This window comes from Ciona robusta, chromosome 2, assembly GCF_009617815.1.
Source record: "Ciona robusta chromosome 2, ASM961781v2".
Taxonomy (NCBI): domain Eukaryota; kingdom Metazoa; phylum Chordata; class Ascidiacea; order Phlebobranchia; family Cionidae; genus Ciona; species Ciona robusta.
Window position 1 is genome coordinate 7,197,922 of NC_143236.1, and position 23,606 is coordinate 7,221,527.

General features: G+C 38.5%; 1 protein-coding gene and 2 long non-coding RNA genes across 9 annotated transcripts in view; 1 reads left to right on the top strand and 2 right to left on the bottom strand.

Annotated features, from left to right (window-relative positions):
* Nucleotides 1–23,606, bottom strand: part of LOC149740720 (uncharacterized) — a 163,843-nt gene that overhangs the window by 67,048 nt on the left and 73,189 nt on the right. The window lies entirely within an intron of this gene.
* Nucleotides 1,468–22,997, top strand: LOC149740726 (complement receptor type 2-like). Of its 7 annotated transcripts, none has more exons than XM_089873364.1 (34): nt 1,472–2,419; nt 3,320–3,384; nt 4,272–4,469; nt 6,042–6,236; nt 6,618–6,727; nt 6,913–6,942; nt 7,676–7,741; nt 8,206–8,419; nt 8,913–9,173; nt 9,537–9,719; nt 10,003–10,194; nt 10,437–10,631; nt 10,804–10,995; nt 11,401–11,595; nt 11,886–12,077; nt 12,932–13,126; nt 13,551–13,739; nt 13,835–14,029; nt 14,095–14,286; nt 14,799–14,993; nt 15,344–15,535; nt 15,648–15,845; nt 15,974–16,165; nt 16,283–16,477; nt 16,708–16,899; nt 17,272–17,463; nt 17,839–18,036; nt 18,293–18,487; nt 18,738–18,932; nt 19,331–19,528; nt 19,829–20,008; nt 20,314–20,511; nt 21,100–21,297; nt 22,251–22,997. In XM_089873364.1, exons 2-34 carry the CDS (start codon nt 3,327–3,329, stop codon nt 22,436–22,438), a joined length of 5,958 nt encoding a protein of 1,985 aa, XP_089729490.1. In that variant the 5' UTR covers nt 1,472–2,419; nt 3,320–3,326; the 3' UTR covers nt 22,439–22,997. The 7 variants fall into 7 exon arrangements, with proteins under 7 accessions (XP_089729495.1, XP_089729490.1, XP_089729488.1 ...); XM_089873362.1 differs by having other exon boundaries at nt 1,474–2,419; nt 4,269–4,469; XM_089873367.1 differs by having other exon boundaries at nt 2,008–2,419; nt 4,269–4,469; nt 8,913–9,092.
* LOC149740727 (uncharacterized) lies at nt 20,596–22,298 on the bottom strand. The gene is made up of 2 exons (XR_016384503.1): nt 22,162–22,298; nt 20,596–21,556 (listed from the first exon to the last, which is right to left on the bottom strand). It is a non-coding gene; the product is annotated as an uncharacterized LOC149740727 (long non-coding RNA).

The following is a 23,606-nucleotide window of genomic DNA, read 5'->3' on the forward strand; positions in this document are numbered from 1 at the left end:
CGCAAAGTTACTTAATTTTTTTTATCGGCTTTGTTCTATAAGAATTGGGTGTGGTCTATAGTTACTTATGGAGGCGTCAATATGTAGTTATTCGTTTATCTGATCGTTAACTACGTTAACGCGACAAATAAACAACACACGACCCCACACGACAAAACGTAAACCTAACTGCTATAGAAACGATGTTTCGAACAGTTACAAATAAACTACATGATGTATAACTGTAGTACGCGAGTCGCACTTCATAAATAAGGGCATATATAGCAGGGTGGGGAAGATTAGACACCTTTGGCACATATACCAAATAACCTGATCGTGTTTTAAACAATTAACAACGGTATATGGGAGTGGTGAGGAATGAAAAGGTGTTCTGTCTTTCCGACCTTACTATATAAAAGACATAAACGTTTGCCTCTGTATGAGAAACTAATTTAAAGCGATATATCAATGCCAAGTAATATTATAGTCAGTTATAAGATTTTAATTATTTAGAAATGGCATACACACAGTCAGTTTTAAATAGCACATATTTTGATGCAATGTTTTTCGTTAATAAAAATTAACCCTAACAAAATTAGTAAGGGCATAAATATTATGTATTCACGACATAATAAAACACATTTAGAGTTGTTTTCTTGTTTTTTTTGTAACAGCGGTTACGAAACGCCACGCAATTCTAGTTTTGTGAACCAGGCAGAGGAACTATCTGACTTACGAGCTGTCGGCAATTTGAATTATGCATCATCTCCGACATTTTTGTTCCACTTGTATGGAATAGCATAACGTAAGGGTAGAATGGTCCATGTTTTCATTCCCTTTTATCTTTTCATTTAGTAGCTAAAAAAAATATTTTCAGAATTATATAACCGTATCTTCATAACTTTAAATGAGCGTTGTTAATTGTTAAAAACATGATTTGGGAATATCGGATATTATGTGCTAACCACAGCCATTTTACCCCACGGTATACTCTTGTCTTCAAATTTTGTCACTTTTTGTCCATTAACAAATCGTTGACTTAAAAATAGGGACTTAATTAGAACAGGTATTGGTTAAAATATCTGCATAACTTGTGTGTTTATTCACTACCCGCTTTATCGCATTGCTTAAATTGCATAAAACCTGCTGCAGCTATTTTTGGCACAGCGGATAAAAACCTGTTTGACCGAAACCAACCGCATGGTATGCAAGGAGAAGCATTATTTGCTCGATTGCGGTTCACAGTTGACGCGAATGCTTTCTAAAAGAAGTTCGCAACTCAAGCTTTAGCGTCAGTAATGTCTGGAGAAAAAGGCAAGGCCAGTTGATATATATTCAGACTACGCGATCGCTTCGTTTCGATTTTACGCAAATTCGTTTAAGACTGCGTTGATTGAAATAGTTTATATTGGAAACGAAAAGGTTTATTAAAAATTTGGAAGTATAAGATCAGATTATAACTTGGCAGATTTAAAGTTTTGCTTTTGAGTTATTTTTTACCTTTTTATAAATAAAGCGAATCAGTTATTCCGAAAAACGTATTTTGTGAGTTTGCTTATCGTGTGTCGTAGGACCATTTAACTAAAAAAATGGAGAATGCGAAGATATTTGAAATTTGCCTTTGCCTACGTTGCGAACGAGTTAAAACACGGTCCAGCAAAAAAAATATTCTCTGCACGCTTTGAGATCTGGAATTTAAGTCAGAGTTGACCCAATATGTTCCATAGTATATAATTGATAATGTTGACCGGTTATTTGTAATTACATTTTTGTGTTTGAAACTATATTTGTGTCAAATGAGTTGGGCACATATGGTTTAAAGTGAATACACCTAAGCTACAGTTTTGCCCAATGCCCACAAATGGTAATTATTGATGTTGAGATATATTTGTTCGGGATCTTACCTTTGTTATATAAACGTGGGCCCACGAAACTCTAGCCACTAAACCATATTATGTTTTAAAGATCTGACTTTGTGAATACACATATCGCTGTTAAGCTTACGTCTCGAATATACGCTTTGTTTAGGAGTGTGTCGTTTGCTTTTATTATTTTACATCAAAACGCTTAAGGGGTATAGTAAACGTGATATAGTGTTTCTAAACTAAGTATGTTGTTTGTCGCCTGTCAACCAACAGGTACTTGCGTTTAATAACACAACGTTCTAATATTTTAACTTGTTTACCAAATCCTAATTGATTAATCCCAACTGTCAAGTGGCATAACAGATTCAAAAGCAAAATATATTTCTGTTACCGGTGTAAGTCCCTCTGTTTGTTTTGTGCTAAGAAGCCGCCGGAATTTTGTTTATAATAGAATCAGCTGTAAACGAAGATAAAGAACAGATTAGCTGGTTTAGACTTTCAGTAGAAGTGTGGCTGCTGCTCTATCTGGCTGTCATTCTGGGAACCGAGTCCTAAGGATATAAATTAACAAATTAGTAAGTTATCTTGTTTCACTTTGAGTCTTGCGTGTTTTATAAGCGGATTTAAGGATTATTTTCGCTAAAACGTGATTCGTTTTGTACAGTAACAGTTTCAAAAAGTTTATTTTGTTTTGCTTAAAGGGCCATTAATTTTAGTTTCTACGTTTATTTAAAAGTTGGCTAAAAATTTAAATTAGCTGTATAATTGAGTAAGCCATTATATGAGAATTAGGCCTATATGAGAAGCATCCCATACTGCAATATATAAACGGCCTGTTTTATCAAACAGATAAATCATTAAAAAATTGTTCAGGTAAAACTAAATCGAAGTAAACGAATTTTTAATTTTTTTAAACTACAATATCCGTTTTTTGCACGATTAATAAAACGCTTTACTTATAAATTTATCGAGTATTTTAAAATGCCTGAAATTTAAGGCATTTTTGTATAGGTTTAATATTTTTTTATCGTATATTTTTAAATATTGAAGCAGTTGAAGTATACATGCTATCGTCATATCTTTACCCCGACATGATCTTTAATTAATCAACATGTGAGCTAATACGCACCGGGTGGCCTATACGTCATACATCGGACCCAAATATTTATACACATCGTATTTGTATTTTGAATATTTGGAATTCCGCGCCAACTTGGCCTCTTCTGTATCATTGATCCGCGAACGGTATCGTATATTCAGTGTTTTCACCACATATTTAAAGTCACTGCGCAACGTACGGTATTTTCGGCAGAAAACACATTTCCGGTTAAACCTTGGGTTGCATACGGCGCTCGGCTCCCCCGGTGTTCAATGCATTCTATGTATTATGTACCAGTATTGCATTAAAGCTTCTATCGAGCTGGTATTCTTTTCATGTCTCATGAATTTTTAATTTCCTGCTTCTCCCTTTCCAGATATAAGATGCTAAAACTCTTCCTCGCCGTTTTGCTTGTATCCGGATTCATTACCCGCATTGAAGGTGAGAAAATGTGTTTAATCTCAGCTTACATCGACCGATTTGTCGCTCAATTTTTAGGATTTGATTTGGGCGAGGTATGACGAGATATTTGGAGTTAAGGCCAAAGTTGGTCCAATTTAAAAAAAATTAAACTGTAATTTTAAACTACTGAACCATTGCGGCTTTGGCCGTTATGCCTGTCCATGAATTACCATTCACAAAAAAGCAATTACTCACGATATTATATTTGTGGTAACCCGTAATAAGCGGGTACGAGGTGTATGAAACAGAACACTCGTATTATACTTTGAGTAGTTGCCGCGCAAGAATAAATAGACGTCATTCTACCGTAGCTTTGACAAATGACTTTATGTAATTAAAACGGTCTGGTTGCCGCCTTCGGTTGGAATTACAAGCTTGTGTATTATAGACATAATAATATAATTGTTGCGTTACTGTATTTTTTTTATACGGTGTTTAGGAAAAGTTGACTTGTCATTTTTGACGCCATTTTGAAAAATGGCGACTTTCGTAACTTTGTAACTTTCATTTTAGCAGGTGTATGTGCTATGCTGTGTGTGTTTCCCAATACAGCATGTACGCAGGGAAATATTTTATACGCAGCGCAATGCATCAATTTGTATAAAAACCTTGATACAGACATAAAACATTACAAAGCTGCTATCATTTTAGCGATGGTAAAATAAAACGTAAAGATAAAAATTAATACTGGTGGAAAATGGCAAAACTTTATTCGCCTGCAGCTAGGTCGTACGGTCTTAGAAATTCTTATTAATTTAAACAATAAAAGTTCGCCTTTAAAATAAATAATAATTAGGGGTTGGGGGGCTTACGTGACATCTGTCAAGTAGAAAGGCTTGCATAATTAATTACAACTCCTACAGCAGCGGGATCTTGTCGGAGAGGATATTATTTATGGAGGCGAAGATTTTGTCTCAAGATCTCGCAAAATTCCGTCACGTGGGATGAAGCCGTACGCGCATGCGCGAGAGAAGGCGCGGAACTTGCTGTTGTCCAATCAGAGAACGAGATGAGATTCGTGAGGGTCCTAATGATGAGCAGAAGGGTTAGCTCTGTTTTCATTGGTGAGTTGTGTCACGTGGTATGATCGTGTAGTTAACGTATGTTACGTTTGCTGTCCATTTTTATCGGCAGCCAAAACTGATACTATAAAGATTTCATTACCCACAAAGTTACATAACGTGGTGACTCGTAAACAGGCACGAGGTGAAACAGAACACCGGCGTGTTATAACGATTATATCGTTGCTTCGCCACCCGATGTTAAACAAATTACTATCGTTCATTTATTACATTAATACAAACATGCATATCGTGTATGTAATAATGCAGCACTCCCAAATGTAAGCCTTTTTAATTGATCTTCGTATAAAACCTACGCAGCGTTGTTAATGCTGACTTTATATAGTTCTATATACCACTCGTTCACGAAAAATTTAAAATTCGGAAACCTTGTAAGTGGAACACTCAAATTTAAACCGACTTATCGTTAAATTAAAGGCTTCAATATTTTGGCATAATTTATAATACCTACACGGCAAAAACCTGGTTTTATTTTAGCTCTAACGAGTTTTCATCTTACGTGGCCTTTGGTGGGTTGTATTTAACCTTCAATAACGAGAGAGAAACCATTTTCAGCCGAGTAATTCATTCCCACCCCATAGTTACAATAATACCGCGTGTTTGACTCCAATTTTATGTCGAGGTCAAACGATATTTTAGTTCGTGAGCAATTTTGAAGAAAAATAACGAAATTTCAGATCCTTTAAAACGCAGGTGCGACTTGTTTTGAAAGTAATTGCAGTCTAAACAGGATCTGCAAGTTTTCCACGTAAACTCCAACTTAGATTTTAAAAACAAAAGTTTTTTGTGTTTTGCTCACTCGGGAAATTTTCTCACAGCTTTTTCTGCGCTATAGATGCATGACTTTTGATAATGATTTAAAACACCATATAGTTTTCAAAGCCAAGATGCGACAAGGCGGCATTTTGCGCACGGCACGATGCTATCACAACCATGAACGCGGCATTAAGTTGCAAATGATCCGCATATTGAGCCTAAAACCCGAAAACCCGATACATTTAAATGCAGTCTTCATTTTCTCACCGGCAACGATTTAGTTAAAGTTCTGAGGCAATCACTCGGTGACTTTTGCCCCGCGGCGGTTCAAAGCAGGGAGCTTCGTATTTTCCGGCTAAATCTGAGCTACTGTAATAAATGACTACATCAACGTAACGTGCCTATCCTTGCGGCCACGTCGTTTTGTGTACAGTGGTTAGAGCGCTCGCCTTGTGACCTTGAGGTTTCGGTTCGAAGACCAACGCTGCCACCATTGTGGGCGTGTGTGTCATGGGAAATTAGACACCTAAAGGGCATGATTGTAACTTAACGATTTATTCTCGCATTGGGAGCAACGTCAATGGGTACAACTTATGTGCTCTATATTTTATACACCTTATGCTCGCTTACCATTACCGCATATATAGCTTTGTGGGAGACTGAACGAACGAAGAAATGTAACTTATTTATCTTCGCGTGGCGGAGACCGACTGGAATAATAACACGAGTGTCATGTTTCAGAGACCTCGTGTTCGCTTATCAGTTTGTAATTTTCTAAACGAATGTTTTTCCCCACAGGGCTGCAACGACAAGCAAGAAGTCGGGCTCTTGTATCTTCTAACGGTGGCCTTGCTACTTACCGTGGTTGGCGTGGTGGCGAACCTCCACCTTCCAACACCCGCTCATGTGTTACAGTGGCTGCCAACCAAGGATATAGGTGGGCACTGTCAAGCTGCGACCGCCCCTTGAGATTTGTGTGCAAGTATTTTCCAGGTAAAATACTCTTACGATGTTGTAATATAGAAAAGTTTGTAACTTTGATATGCTGCATTAGCATTGTACTCTGACATCACATCCTATCGTATTCAACATGCGTGTAAACTCAAAGCTGATCATTTCTAAACCCAAGAACTTAAATCCATAATTTAAGAACCCCTGCCTTGGTCAACAACACCGAAACCTCTATTTAACCAGTTATGCCTAAAAAAAACCTACAATCATATAGGACCGTTATTTTGTCAGATCTAAATATACGGTCTGAACTGAAGTCATACAATGTTAAATGCATAACAAAATTCCACAAAACCCCGGAGTATTTATTTATTCTAATCTATTAATACCTTTATACCTTAACATCCATGTAAACACTAAAAGGTCAAACTGCGGCACCGAGACGACCACGACAAAGATGTTACGTTTGTGATAATGCGCGAACGAATGAGGAGTGTAACGCAAGAGGAATGCGGGAATGCATGCTTAATGAGGTATATATAGATACTTGTGTGTATGAAACAAATCCGGTAGACGCAATAAGATGATTGCAGCATCAAATTTTCAAATTGTTTTAAATCAAAACCCCATGACTTGCAAATTTTTAATCAGCGTTTGCAAAAATCATGTTCAAAATTTTTTGATTCCTTTTTCTTGATTTTGGTGATTTTTGTAAAAGGAGCAGAAAAAAGCTGACCCCCCAATATTGGTAAGTAAGGTTTGGTTTGAAATAGAGGTGAAATTTTACCTTTACGTGGTTGTTGATAAATGTCTATTTTTATTGATGGTGGTTTTGTTTGGGTTGAAGTGAATTTTATGCGAATTATTTTTTTGCTTTGGTTTCTTGGTTTAAAGGGCTTGTGTTCGAAGCTCACTTAACTTATTCGCGTATACGTATATACATACATTTACATAGCTAAGTTCCAACCCAGACGGCGCTGCTTTGTAAATGAGGTTGTAGAAATTACCTCTAAGTGTCTTGTGCAAGGACACACGCAATAATAACATCCGAGTATATCAAACCCCGCATCGTATCCAATATACATCGAAATGTGTATATGACTGCTGCACCATTGCGATATTATAAAGCTGTTGTATAGCCTACATTAAAAAGTTTATATTAAACGATATAGTAGGGTGGGAGGAGATGGGACACCTTTAGCACATAATATCTAAATATCCTGATCGTGTTTTAAACAATTACTAACCGTCAATGGGAGTCATGGGCATATAGTATTATAATTTCTCGAATGTTCTTTGTTTACTACTAAACGGGGCGAGAAAATAGAGGTAAAGGTGATAGAGGTAAATCTTCCCCCATCCTACTATATACTATCTAAACACCGACAAAAACAACGTATTCTTAGAATATCCTTGTTTTGTGCATTCGTTATCTCGCATCGTGACGGAGTTACGTTACACAGAATTTTTACGCATTTCAGAGAGAAATGCCTACCTTACGTTGCAGACATATTGGCAAAGTTACAGCTTACACGGGTGGTGTAAAGGTCATTTGTAGTTAACGCTCTCTGTATGTGTGTGGGGAAAATATTGATTTAAAAGTTTAACACTAGGCATATATAGCCATTATATGAATACCAATACAAAATAAACTACTTTGATAATAATAATTGGTGTATTAAACAGAACACCCGTTTCATAACGACTGCCTTTTGCCCCGCCATGTGAGGATAACTTAGTTCATCTGCATGGTTTAGCGGCCTCAGTTTTTAACTGATAGATTGCTCATATTTTTATCTTTAGTCTGACGACGACTGTCATTTTGCCGTTCCCATATCTTCTCTGTTTAAATGATATGTTGCTACCAAGCATAACCTACACTGTAAATGTAATATACCATCCAAACGGAAGTCGTTAAATAGGCCTACACACTGTACGGTTAAAACAACGAAAAGTATCAGATAAAAATACCGCAGTTGCAAAACCCATTTAAGACTTATCTATATCTCAGCTTTCATGCCAAAACGAGATTCGTGTCAGCGGTGGACGGAAACTCATCTCCAAAAAGTGCAAGCAACCTACTGCATGCGAGAACAACTATCTACAGAACCCAAGAGCTGCGTGGTATCCCTCCCAATGCTCACCCTCCCATAATATGAACAGCGTGTGTAGATGTTGTTGTACGGGAGATCTGTGTAATGTCAACGAGTTACCATGTCTTTCAGGTGCTTTGAACTTCAATATCTTTGAAGTGTGTTTGGGTGTGGTTTACCTAAGATCGAACATGAGTTTAAGCCTTTCTGACAATGTAAAGTCCAAATTTAAATCCGTCTCGTTACAATTTAAAGTTTAAATTCAAAGACTTTATTAAAGTCCCTATTTTGGGCAGCAATTTAAAGCTACATTTCAAAGGCACAACTTATAGAGCCTCGATTAAACCAGATCAATGTATGTACAGGTTTTGTTTATTCGTTCAGTTTGAAGTTCTCATATCAGATGACAAAGTTCTATAGGATAAGTAGAATAAGTCTTTTTATGACAGAAATTTCATTTTGTGTGATCGAATTTCACGTCCTTGGTGGTCATAAGCTGTTTCTGCTTTTAACTAATATTTTGTGAAGTGACTAACCTCCAACCTTTGCTATCGTACATATCAATTACAGCCACAACAAGTTAAAAACAATCTTTAAAATTTAAATAAAACTTCCTTACTTTTAGAGAGTTCCTGCCCTGTTCTCTCCTTGCCTGCCCAGAGCACCGTATCCTGTTCTAACCGGAATAAACCGGCTTCGGTATGCACGTTCAGCTGCAGACCTGGCTACAAGTTAACTGGAAGTCGAAGTCGTCGATGTGATGGTCAAAATGGGAACTGGACTAATGCAAACCCAACTTGCCAAAGTATGTTAACACTCAGTGGTGTAAACTACCGACCCCGTGTAATTCGTAAATCATGGCGGGTCTTGGCTCTTCTCCAGCGAGGTGAGAAGTGGAGATTTGCTGGACGCTGCAAAACGGGTCTAACTTGGTGGGCGTGGTGGTGGTGGTACCAACAATCATGAAATGACGAGTTGTATATATGATTGTATGACCTTCATATATAGCTGAATGCGTTTAGTTGATATACCTATGTAGGTTTTGAGTGTTTTGGGGGTTTTTGTTTTATATTTCCCATAACGGACTACTTGATTGTGGCGACTACCGTTAGGTGTCTTGTCCGTTTCATTTATACCACAATAGTAACAGCGTCCAGATTAACCTGGTGTTAATCTATGTGCAACGACATCCTTTTAAATATTTAAAACGTCCTCCAAACAAACCAATTTATCAAAACTCGCTCCCCAGGAGTTCGGTGTTCCCCAGTGCAGCGAGCGCCACTCAGTGGTTCGATGACGTGTACGAACTCTAACTACCATGGTTCGACTTGTAGTTTCACTTGCGAACGGAACTTCTTTCTCCGAGGTCCAGCAACAGTCACGTGCCAACAAAATGAACGATGGAATTCGAACCAACCGAGACTTTGCACACGTAGTTTAAATTTAATGCCACAGAATATAAAGTTTCCAATTAAAGTATTTTTTGTTTGCTTGTTTTTTTCTGTATGTATGATAATATACATTAGTGACCACTGGGTTAGAGCAATTACTGTTAAGTGTACTCTGGCGAATCGAGCTTCGAATCTGTATTCTATGGTTTAAAGGCGGTCGCTCCAACCACTGTGCCCCACCGCTGGCCTAACACCTGAACTTTCATATGCAACAGTATTTTGCACGTGCTCCACACCAAGTAATAACTTGTTCTTAATTTCTAGTGATTCTCTGTACTGGCTTACGACCGCCATCCAACGGTGGAGTATCTTCCACTAACTCAACTGTGATTGGTCAAATTCGAACTTTTAGCTGTAGCGAAGGATATCGCATGCTCGGTGGCGACACCCTGCGGTGCGTGGACAGCAACAACGATGGATTCGGGGAATACGACAATAACCCACCGACATGCGAAAGTAAAAGACATTTTTACCTTTTCTACAGGGTTTAATCTTTTTTTATATGACACTTTTTTCCTTTTCTCTCTCTCTATATATATTCTATATATCCGACGGCGAAGTAAGCCTTAGGTTAGGCTCGAGTTGAGCCATTATAGTGAGCTCGAATATAAGTTGTTGTAACGTAATTATTTTATAACTAGATTACACTTTACTTCTTCATATATGAAATTGTAAAACATTTTTGTCCTCGGTTTTAGGAATAACGTGCTCATTACCATTACCTATTCTCAACAATGGTGACGTCATCCCTCCTACGTCATTAGACTACGGCTCGGTGGCGTCATTCCGATGTAATTTTGGATACTTCTTGATTGGTTCAGACTCGATCACGTGTGTTGATAATAACAATGATGGAGTAGGAGAGTGGAGCGGGGATTCCCCGATATGCAAATGTAAGTTTCATTAGATTGGGTGAATGGATGGAACTCATGTATCCGCACGTTGTGAGGCAAAGAAACAATAACGCATGAATGGTCTTATCCCACCAAATCTATATATCAGTATTTGTAAGCATGTGTAGTCGTATTACTATAAAAATGACGCGTTTATTGCAACCGTTTTCAGTGATAGAATGCCCCGTGATCTCACCGCCGGATAGCGGTAGATACAACACGACTTTCCAACGTACATTGGGCACGCAAATGTTCGTCGTGTGTGACCCTGGATTCTTCATGGTGGGACTTCCCCGTCTGACGTGTACAGATGACGATAATGATGGCAATGGGTCGTGGGATAACCTGCCTCCGATATGTGAACGTATGTATTATGGTGATTCTATTCTACGTGAGTGGGATTTTTGTTTAAGGACATATAGGACTTATGCCAGATTTAGCCTATTACCCTAATACTGATGGATTTAGGCCAGGGTCTATTCGTTAATATCACATCCTTCAAACACTTTGGAAACAAAAGAAAGAAATCTTAGAGATACTTAACAAACGTGTAGTAGTGTGGAGGAAGATGGGACACCTTTTCATTCCATTTTAGTAAACAAAGAACATTCAAAGAAATATAAAACCGTGCCCTCGCGACCCATAGACCGTTGTTATTTGTTTAAAACACGATCAGGATATTTGAACATAATGTGCTAAAAGGTGTCCCATCTTCCTCCATTCTCCATATTACCACCTTATATATTATCATTTCACTACTTTTTCACAGAAATATATTGCCCTGATCTCCCACCGCTTGTAAACGGAATGTCGTCATTATCGGGGGGACTTCCGGTTTGGGGAGCAATCGCGTCATTCAATTGTGACGTAGGTTACTTCCTAGAGGGCGCTGGAACGCTTGAGTGTGTGGATACGAATAACGACGGGGAAGGAAATTGGAATCAACCCTTGCCAATATGCAGACGTGAGTGTTTGATTAGGAAAATTTTCCAAGTCTCATTTTACGGCAAATCCGATAGCTGCAAAGTAAACTGCTTGCATAAATAGATCTTTGGGAAATTTAACGGATTTTGGTCCAACCCAGTTGTAGCAGCACCCTATACGTGACAGGCAGTTGGCCAACTCTGGTTTAAATCTCTGGTCCCATGGTATGCCACGCTGTATGACTTCACTCAGTTAAAATAGTTCTGAAGTTAACGTCTCAAATCGTTTTAACTTTTTAAAACCCACACATATCTAATGTGTTTTATATAGAAATAACGTGTCCCACCCCCACACTACCCACAAACGGGAGGTTTGTAAATACGCCAGCAGTTATTTACGGCTCAGTGGTTGAGGTCACGTGTAATTCTGGCTACTTTCTGATTGGTCAGTCTTTAAAAGAGTGCGGTGACGTTAACGATGACGGAATCGGGGAATGGAATGGGGAGTTCCCCACTTGTAGACGTAAGTATAGCCAAATACGTCAGCATGACGTAAATCTGTGACGTAATGATAATAGAAATCTGTAAGTAATAGGAATGGATAAGCAGATTTACAATCGTGACGTAAATCTCCTGACGTAGAATATGTAACAATAATCACATTTATATTATCGCATGCGCATCAAATCTAAGCGATATTTTAAGCAATATTTTGCGCATTACAAATTTCTCAATACTGTTAAGATAATGTTGTTTTAATCTTAAGTTGTGTAAAAGTCACTCCAAACACGCATAACTCCTGGTAGAGATAAAATCCAATATTTTGTGCGTCGGTGAAATGATGTACTGTAGATCTAAATCTAATTCTAGGAAAACTAAGCAATATTTATACTATGTGTTCAAGATTATATCACGTGTACATAAATTCCTACATGTGCCTCTAGGCTATATGTTTCCTATTGCTATTTGTATTACTTCGTCTGGTAAAGGGTAAACAATTGCAAAGCGGTTTACGAATTATAGAAAAAGATTATTGGCGATTTTAGTTTAAATTAAAAGCATGAATTAAAGTTTGCAATCTAATAAACGGTTGATCGAATGAACAACAAACGAATGAATGGCTTTATTTGGTCTCTTCGTTCGCATTAACAAAGGTTAAAGCAGTAAAAAACGAGAAGTAATAATAAAACGAAGTTCGTTGTGACACGCTTTTGAAAAAAACATAAATTGTTTGTAATTATTCTGATTATACCTTAGGTTGCGCGGACATTTTTATTATTTAAAAATTGGCATTTTAGTTGTTTAAAAAAACAGACATTTTTATTATTTAAAATCATATATATCTTTTAGGTTGTTATAACCTTTCCCAATATTTAGAAATCACATGCGACGAGCCATTACTACCTCCTCAAAACGGGGAAATCACCGACTCACCGCCCGCAGTGTGGGGGTCAGTGACGTCATTCACATGTGACGTAGGTTACTTCATGGATGGGGAAGCGTTTGTGACGTGTGAGGATTTAAACAATGATGGGATTGGGGAATGGAATTCGTCTTCTCCTGTTTGTAACCGTGAGTCAAAGATTCTTATTTTGCATAAAAACATTATAAAGATCAGTCTTGAGGCATTTCTGACGTTATTGTTCATTCTAAATTTGTATCCGACCGGCGCCATGACGAAGTGGTTTGCGTGCCGGCCTATGACGCAGAGGTTATTGTAGGATCAACGCTACTACCACTGAACTATTGTGACCGCGTGTGTACTTGAACAGGATACTTAACGTCAATTGCTCCAACCCAGCAACTCGTAAGCGGGCACGGGGTGTCTCAAACAGAACATCTGCTTTAACGGCTGTCGTATCCCCCACCACGCGAGGATAAACGAGTTGCATTCATTCATAGTGGGCCCATTTCCCGTATATATTAGTATTTTGGTTATTTTTTTATCTATTTCAAGAAGCAATGCCAACATTTTAACCTTTTATAATTCTTTTAGTAATATCGTGCCCCCTTCTCGTCGCCCCTTTGTCCGGATCCTTATCCACCCCCAATGTGACGTATGGTACCAACGTCACGGTTACGTGCAACGAGGGCTACTTCCTGTTTGGTCAAGACACTACGCAGTGCGGTGACGTAGACCGTGACATCATTGGTGATTGGTTGAGCGCTTTGCCTGAATGTGAACGTAAGAAACAAACGTTTGTGACGTCAATATTATTTCATGACGTCGCTTTACTCTTATAATGTCACTATATTATAATTATAATTTTTCTTCATCAGCGATCATGTGCCCAACTACTGTTCCTTCTCCTTTGAACGGAGTTGCTACTCTTCCTGGCGTCACTGACTACGCTTCTGTGACGTTATTTCGGTGTGACTTTGGCTACTTCCTGATTGGTTCAGACTCGGTCACGTGTGTTGATAATAACAATGATGGAGTCGGAGAGTGGAGCGGGGATTCCCCGATATGCAAACGTAGGATACATTTATTCTACTTTTGGTAACCTTTTAAAATATATACCTTCCTACAACCACTTCAGTGATAGAATGCCCCGTGATCTCGCCGCCGGATAGCGGTAGATACAACACGACTTTCCAACGTACATTGGGCACGCAAATGTTCCTCATGTGTGACCCTGGATTCTCCATGGTGGGACTTCCCCGTCTGACGTGTACAGATGACGATAATGATGGCAATGGATCTTGGGATAACCTGCCTCCGATATGTGAACGTATGTATACTTTATGTATATATGAATGAATGAATGAATGTAACTTACTTTATCCTCGCGTGGCCGGAAAACGACAGTCGTTATCACACGGGTTTAACACCTCGTGCCAGCTTACGAGTTACCATGTATGTTACTTTGTGGGTAATTATTATTTTTTTTTTCTTTTTTTTTTATGTATGGCTGATAATTTAGACAACCCATTAGTGACCACTGGGTTGGAGCAATTGCCGTTAAGTGTCTTGCCCAAGGACACATACGCCCACAATGGTAGCAGCGTCGAGCCTTGTACCCATTACCTCTGGGTTACAGGCAGGCGCGCTAACCACTACACCACGGCGCCGGACATATATATGTATAAGCACGACGCCATGACACAGTAGGTGGTCTGTAGCCCAGAAGAAAGACGGGTTTAAGACTCAATGTTGCAACCTTTGTGGACGAATGTATTTTTTCATCATAGTTTTGGCATATAGTTATAACGTAATATTTAAGTATTAGTTATTTTTTTACAGAAATTTACTGTCCCGACTTGCCCCAGTTAGAAAATGGCAATGTCACGTCTTCTACGCAATTTCCGGTGTGGGGGTCAGAACAATCGTTCAATTGTGACGTCGGCTACTTTCTGATCGGTAGCGCCTCCATACGGTGTGTTGATGTTGACCTAGATGGCGCTGGAGAGTGGGACAAGGCGATGGCTGTTTGTCAACGTAAGTTTTGTTGAGGTCAACCGTTACCATCTGCTAAACGCTTATGGGCAAACTCTGTCCTAAATCCCAGCTCCCCCGGCACGCCTTGTCGTCGGACCTACCCATATAAAATAGAGCGCGCCATATCTAACTTACATTCCAGGATCTATGACAAGTTCATTGAGAGCCTCATCTATGCATAGTAAATCTCTTAATTTACTTCGTTTGTGACTTATCCATACTCTATGCAGTTTTTCATTTGTCGAAATTGCACGTTATAGTATTAATCATATTTTTCAATGCAAGCATTACAAGTTCATTATAATTAGCTCAACGCTGCTGACTTACTATAATAACTTCTTTTACCACAGAAATAACTTGTCCCATTCCTGCACAACCCACAAACGGGAGGTTTATAAATACACCGGAAATTACTTACGGCTCAGTGGTTGAGGTCACGTGTGATGTTGGCTACTTTCTGATTGGTCAACCTTCAGGAGAGTGTGGTGACGTCAACGGTGACGGAATCGGGGAATGGAATGGGGAATTCCCAACTTGTACACGTAAGACATAACGTGATTTTTACGCATTTTATCATACTGCCACCTAGCAGCAAAAAACGGCTGTCTATCTAAATTACAGTTTACGAGCCCAGCCGTACTCCCTTGTTTACAGAAATTACATGTTTGGTTCCGGTTCCTGCACCCCAAAACGGAAGCATTGTGACGTCATCACCTGACAATATATACGGAAGTGACGTCACCTTCGACTGCAATGTTGGTTTCTTCCTTATCGGTAGCGCCACCACGCGGTGTGATGATAGTAACGATGACGGAATCGGGGAATGGACCAATCAGGCGGCAGTTTGCGATCGTATGTAAAATCAAGAACTTTTTGGTTGTTATTTGTTTACATTAAGTATGTTTTAAGTTGGCTAATAAAGTTTTTTTTATCAGCAGCCACTCTTTATTTACATTTCAATTTAAAATTTCCTTTTTCAGGAATCACATGTTCACCTTTAAACCCGCCAGACAATGGAGTGTTTATTGCGTCACAATCACTTCACTTTGGCGCAACATTAGTAACAAGATGTTTAGATGGGTATTATCTTGTGGGAAACCCTACGCTTTTATGCGAGGACGAAAACAACGATGGTCAGGGCGAATGGAACGGAACGTTGGCGACTTGTTCACGTAAGATACCTTGTTTATTTTATTGTAAATATTAAAGTGAATATCAGTGTCTGCATTGAATTTCAATTACTAATTTCAAAGACTATACGTCATGATTCATTACGTCATATTCCATAGAAATCACATGCGACGGTCCGCTACTACCTCCTCAAAACGGGCAAATCATCGACTTGCCCCCTGCAGTGTGGGGGTCAGTGACGTCATTCACATGTGACGTAGGTTACTTCATGGATGGGAAAGCGTTTGTGACGTGTGAGGATTCAAACAATGATGGGATTGGGGAATGGAATTCGTCTTCTCCTGTTTGTAACCGTGAGTCGCGAATTACTGTTTTTTCACACACACATAACAGTGTCACTATTTTTGTACAGTCTTCTTCTAACAGTGTTTTAAACTAATTTACCGTTTTTCTCAGAGGATGTTACGGCACCATAGCTTTATATACAGTTATGTGCTGTTTACTGTGAGCACTTTAACTAATTTTAACCAAGGGTTAGCACAACTAATTTTTTATTTATGACGCTAATGTGGTTGTATTCTAGAAATTTTTTGTCCTGTGTTGACCTCACGCGACAACGCGACCATTCCATCCAATCACGGGCGAGCTTTTGGTGATAACGTAACCATGACATGTGACCCAGGCTTCTTTCTTATTGGTCGAGACACAGTAGAATGTGGTGACGTGAACAATGACGGCACCGGAGAATGGACGTCAAGTTATGGGGCTTGTGAACGTGAGCTTCTGTTTTCCATATTCCAATTTAAGTTTCATCCGACGCCATGGCTCAATGATTAGGCGCTTGTATCGATACCAGGCTCGATGCTTGATGATGATACCAAATTCTTGGGCAAGACACTTAATTAACATTGCTCAAACCCTGTTATTTCTTATGGGTTGTCAAATTGTCACACACATAGAAAACGCACATAAAATGAATCGATCATCCACTATGTTACTTATACGGTAATACATAAAATGACACAAGGTTCTTTAAAACTTCGTTGCAATAAACTCTTTCGTAAACCCTTTCGTTTAATGGCGATCTGGTTGGTGCTGTTTAAAGTCCAACCTTGTTCATCAGCATTTAAAAGCTCTTATATTCCAGAAATAACATGCATCGATTTACAAACACCTATTAATGGATTCGTGGCTTCAAGCCCCCCGTACGTTTGGGGTTCTGTGGGTTCCTTTCGGTGTTTCCCCGGGTATTACCTCAACGGAAGCATAACGTCATTGTGTGATGACGTAGACGATGACGGAGTTGGAGATTGGGCCTTACCTCCCCCCGTGTGCGAACGTGAGTGGTTTTAAACAATATTAGTTAGGTGAAAACGAACAACTTCCGTATAGACCGGAGGATACAGGTTTTATGCTTGACAGCGGCTACGATTGTGGGCGTTCGTATCTATACGTTAAGGCACCTAAACGCAATTTTTTCCAACCCGGTGTTACCTTGGATTATGATTGTCTAAAGTCTAACTCTAAACTAAACTGCAAGTCGAACAGAAAAAATCCCTCACCAAAAACATGCACTAGTAAAATTACGCAAGTGGCAACTTTTGACCAGGATGTATGAAACAAAACATCCATGTTATAACAATGGTTGTTGTTCGCCACGCCTGAATAAATAAGTTACATTTATTTATTTAACCCTCATACAAATACTTTATAGTTATACTATGTCCCGACCCTGGCTCCCCATCCAATGGAGTCTACACATCATCTGCAACTGAAGCCACAGTTGGATCCCTTCTTAGCATCGAATGTTTCGAAGGTTTTACAAACGTCACTAACACTGATGACGTCATATGTGCCAGTGTTTCCGGATCAAAGATTGGTCGATGGATAGGAGTATTGCCGTTCTGTACAGGTGCGAAGTCTGTTATATTGTAGAAACACAACCTTTTAATATTTTACGCAAGTGGTATGTAACTCACTGTGTGCGATATATCGCCTGTCCAAGTATTTTTTATTGTGTGGTTTAACTGACTATATACTAATACATTTTTAGAGAATACTACAGCTTTCCTATTTGTTAGACATTAGAAAAAATCATTTCCAACCATGATTTTATACGAGTTTTACAATTTTAATATACTTCTTTAAATTGACTTTCTGTTTTCCAGCTATCATTTGCAACAGCATCTCTTGGGCCCCACCTGGCGGCATGTTTGCTTGCAGTCTATCCACCGCATATGGGAGTAACTGTGCGTTCCGATGCAGTAGGGGTTACCACCTGGTTGGATCAAACTCCATTCAATGTGGGGATGCCAATAATGACGGGGTTGGTGAATGGTCGGCAGATTTTCCTGTCTGTAACGGTGAGTCGGTGGATGTCATTTGATTGGTGGTTAGAGTAGACGCTTCAAAGCTTAATGCCACCACTGTGGACATATGTGTCTTGGAGGCAAGAGACATAACTATAAAAGCTCTCTTATTTAAAGAAAATGGGTTGTCCAAATATTATTTTAATTCGGCCTAACTTTTTTTGAATTTTTGTATTTTTAAAATAAAATTAAAGTCTCTTTCACAACCAATGTATATAATTCAAAATATAATTTCCCTCCACAGAGGTCATTTGCATCCCGAGCTTAAGTGCGCCGTCTAACGGGAGCATAAATTGCACCGACTTTAGTCAACTTGACTCACAATGTCACTTTTCATGCGATAATGGCTTCTTCTTACGTGGCAATGACATCATAACGTGCAATGATGACGACAACAATGGAGAAGGAGAGTGGAGTTCAAATCCAGCAACTTGTAAAGGTGATTTTGTTTGAATATTTTTTAATATTATTTTTCTTAGTAATTTTACTTCCACCCACGTTTTTTTGTGTGTTTTTAAAGTTTGTTTTTATTTAAAAATTCCTTTTCCTGCACCATGTATAAAGCATGGCAGTGCCGGCTGCACTGTTCCACTTCGGTGCGGGGTCGGTGCGAAAAAAGTTACAAATCACACAGTGTGGATTATTTGGTTTGCTGTTAGTAGAATATAGAAGTTACGTATACGTGATAACTGGTAAGCGAGCACGAGGTGAATGAAATAAGACACCCGTGCGTAAAACACACCCCAACTTTCCACCCCACAGAAGTTTACCACGCTGCATAGCGTTGCCACGACACGCAAGAATATATAGGTGTCATTCATTCATTCATCCCTTCAGAGATAACATGTCAAGTTCAGAACTCGCCAGTCAATGGAAGCATCTCTTGTACGCGAGGTGTTTTATACGGCAGCGCTTGTTTCTTTGAATGCAACCCTGGTTATTCCTTGGTGGGCTACGATACTGTGTTGTGTGGGGAACCCAATAGTGATGGCGCTGGCCAGTGGAGTATAGAAGAGGAACCACCTACATGTATTAGTAAGTTAGGACTTGCGCTTGTGCAATATTTAACCAATGGTAAAACTAAATATTAACAGTTATATATAGCAAGTTTTTTAACCCTTTTGACTAGTTTAACTGTAACATTAGCTTTTTAAGTTCTGTCGTTTTGCTTTTGTTTATACCTACTCTTTGTTGCTTTAGTTAATTTGGTTTTCGCTATCCTAAAGGAGCAGATAAATAAAATGTTAAATTGTAGTTAGACCAAACTTAACACTACAAGTTACCAGAATTTTAACATTCATAACATGTTTATAACTTTACTATTTCCTTTAACAGGCAACGAGTGCTCACCAGAAAGCGTTGCCCCAAGGAACGGCTCAGTTACCTGTAGTTATGGAAATTTATTTGAAAGTGAATGCGTGTATACCTGTGCGGTGGGTTACCGCTTAGTGGGATCGGAGAGACGAAGATGCCTTTCGGATAGCACGTGGGACGCACCGGAACCAATTTGTGAACGTGAGTTTATGTTTAGGTATTAATTTGGGTATCAAGATAATTTGACTAAAAATATTTCTAAATAAACAAAAAGTTTGGGGTATTCTGTTTAGTATTTACAAACTTTGCATCCCTTAATTGAAAATATGCTTTAGTATTATTGGTTCGCAACAAGGTGTTTATTATACAACCGTTCTACACACTTTTGGCTATTACTGTACCAAAATTCAACATCCTATGCAGGTTGTCTTCGTCTTATGAATCAGTGTATTAAAATAAAGACTTGTTTTACATTTAAAACAAATATTGTATTCCGTTATGTGCAGTTTTGCGATGTCTCCCGGTTCCTGTTAACCCACAAGATGGTTTGGTGTTTTGTACGAACGGGAACATGTTTGGCAGTGTGTGTAACTTCTTTTGCGACCTGAGCTACGAAAGAGTGGGGGCTTCCAGCAGCACGTGTTCAGTGGATACGGATGGTGACGGGTTCGGGGAATTTATCGGAGGTTACCCCCTCTGTGAACGTGAGTTTAATTGTGACGTAACAGTGTTTATGCTGATTCATTCCTACCTCACGTGATTTGGAGACAAAGAATAATTCGTCCGCGCCACATGCTTAAAATTTAATCAAGATACTATTAGAATTTACGAAATAACAATCAACACTTGAAATTTGTAAATACAAAATAAAAATCGGTCGAAAGATATTACACAAAACGAGGCCCATCTAAAACCCCATTTTAAAACGCAACACACATAACGTGAAGTGCTTACATAAGTTCTAGTTTGCCTCTGATTAAAGTAATCATTTAAAAACTTCGCGCCTTGGGACACGAGTCGACGTGTTTTAATCAGCGCTTTTTACAACTTGCAGCGTGATGTTTACTGACAAATCTTCACAACGGTTTAAAGTTAAGTGTGGTAATGTAGCAAGCTGTATTGTGCACATAATATAGTTGGCTGCTAAGCCGATGTATAGCAGGCTAGCAGCTAAAAAAGTTAATACAGAATGCAACAAACAGTGCATATGTGCACGTATATATTTTAAGCTAAAAACGTATATAAGTAAAACAAACGACTGCTGTTTAAAAAGATCTTCTGTCAATTTCTAGCAATTTACTGCGACGAGCTGGAATCTGTAGGAGTAGGTGGCAGAATTGTGTGTGGTATTGGACCCATGCAGTCGGAGACGAATAGATATGGGTCGGAATGTGTATTGGTATGTGACGATGGCTGGCGACCAAATGGGCCAAGTAGAGCGACTTGTCTCGGTGCTGGGAGATGGACTGCAAACATAGGAAGCTGCATAAGTAAGTGAAACATATATTAGACTTAATATAAGTAAGTATAGTGAGCCTATAGGGTAAAGGTATCAGTAAGTAAAGTATATTAGGCTTACTATCAGTATAGCAGAGTAAATGCTATGTTGTGTTACAGTTTAAGTTAAAATTGGTTTTGACAAAAACAGGAATAAAATATGGGTAACCTTTTACCTGCACGGCCTGTGTTTCGTCTGTTTCTATATAAAACAACTCGCGTTGTTTGCTTGTAAGAGCGTGTATATAACTTCTACATACATTATAAATATTAATATAGAATATAATTAATAAAATATATATATAATTATTAATATATATGTGTTTATATGTTTTTGATTGTCGCCTGATTGTTGTCCAACGATTGTTTGTAATCGTTGTTGTGGAGTAATTGTTTGTAGAGCACAACATATGGTCACTGTACAACTCGTATAGGTTGTGTAAGTTAGTTACGTCGGCGTATTACGTTAGATTTTGGCCTCTTAAGTCTATTCTGGTTTGTCACACTCAAAATAAGTGCTTCGACCCATATTTTCCGTTGCCCATTTATCATTAGTATTACTTAGGCTATTTAAGTTATCTAATTGGTAAACGTTTTACAAAGTTTTAAAACGTGTCTATAGGATTCATCAGGCAAAACCAGCATAAAAACCTATATAGTCCTATATGCTGTTTGCTTTATACTGCGAATTACGCTTGGCTTTTGCGATATAGTAGGTTGGGGAAAGATGGAACACATTTTCATTCTATTTTCTCGTCCCATCATTTTGTAATAAACAAAGAACATTCAAAGAATTATAAAACCGTATCTTCACGACTCCCATAAACCGTTGGCAACTGTTAAAACACCCATCTTACCTTACATTACTATTCAAACCATTTTCCAAAACTTTAAGACCACCCTTGCTTTTATCTGGATCTATAGTTAATATATTGTAACTCAATAGGATACCAATGTTTCCCTGGCCTTTCAACCCCTGCTTTTGGTTTCAAGACGTGCACGACCAGCAATGACGCGTTGGGGACGGTTTGTAACTTTTCGTGCGACACCGGCCGACGGTTGTTAGGCGATACATCGGTCACGTGTCAACAATCTGGAACGTGGACCGCGTCGAGCCCCACCTGCGTTGTATGACGTCATAATCACACAAAACGCTAATCGTGGTTACGTGGGGTTATTCGCATTGCATGCTAGATAGGTTTATTTTTATGTTGAATTATTTAACAGTTTTGAGCAGTGCTCGACAGAACCTGTATAGGACAAGGTATACAGCTCAAGGTGGTAGGGTTAGTTCTTCAGAAGTTGCGTCCGCACCTATTTCTAATGTCATTATTAGCAAAACTTTATAATTCAATTTCACTTTTATGTTTGACCTATATGCGTTTACTAAATTAAGAACAATTTCTGACTTAAATTTGTCCTGAAAACTGTTGTTTCTGTACATCTTATAATCTGGCCCCAATCACCTACACATATCATGAAATGTATCTGAATCCAGTCTTTTGGTAACGCAATACAAATCTTCAAGTTATAAATGCTTCAGGTTACTTCCCTTCTTATAGGCTGCATCAATTTATTTAACCTCCGCTTTTTTTTCTCTCTTATATGTTCTTTATTATTTTGTCTTGCACCATAGATCGTTATTTATGTTTTGCGTTTTTGCGATTTAAATTAAAAGTCACGTTTGAAAATACTTTGTGAATGTAATTTACTGTTATATGACCGTGACTTAGTACCTATAAAAGGCAAATAACTGGTAACTGTATAGTATACTGGGTTCGAAGCTCAGTGCTTGGTCGTTTTTAGAAAAAACTTTGTTGCTTTTATATTGGCTTATATTCTAAGACCTAAGTATATAGTCGACTGGGGGAAGACGGGACACCTTTAGCACAGCTTATCTCAATATCCTGATTGCGTTTTAAACAATTAGCAACGGCCTATGGAAGTTGTGAAAATACGTTTTGATTATTCTTTGAATGTTCTTTGTTTACTACCAAATAGGTCAAAAAAGTATAATGATAAGGTGTCCTATCTTCCTCCATCCTACTATATACATACATAATGGTGTACGTATCTGCCTTGTATGCATTATCGACATGGAGACTGTTGTTTCGCCAGACCGATATTAAATAACCACAAATATATCAACACACCCGAAAAAAGGCTGTCGCGTATTTACCATCAATGAGTTATCGTTTCTTTTACATCTAGAGTATAAACACTATCTGTAATATAAACACCCCACACGAAAGTATATACAAATAAAAAATGGTTGTTTGCCGAAAGTAACAGCATTTCTAGG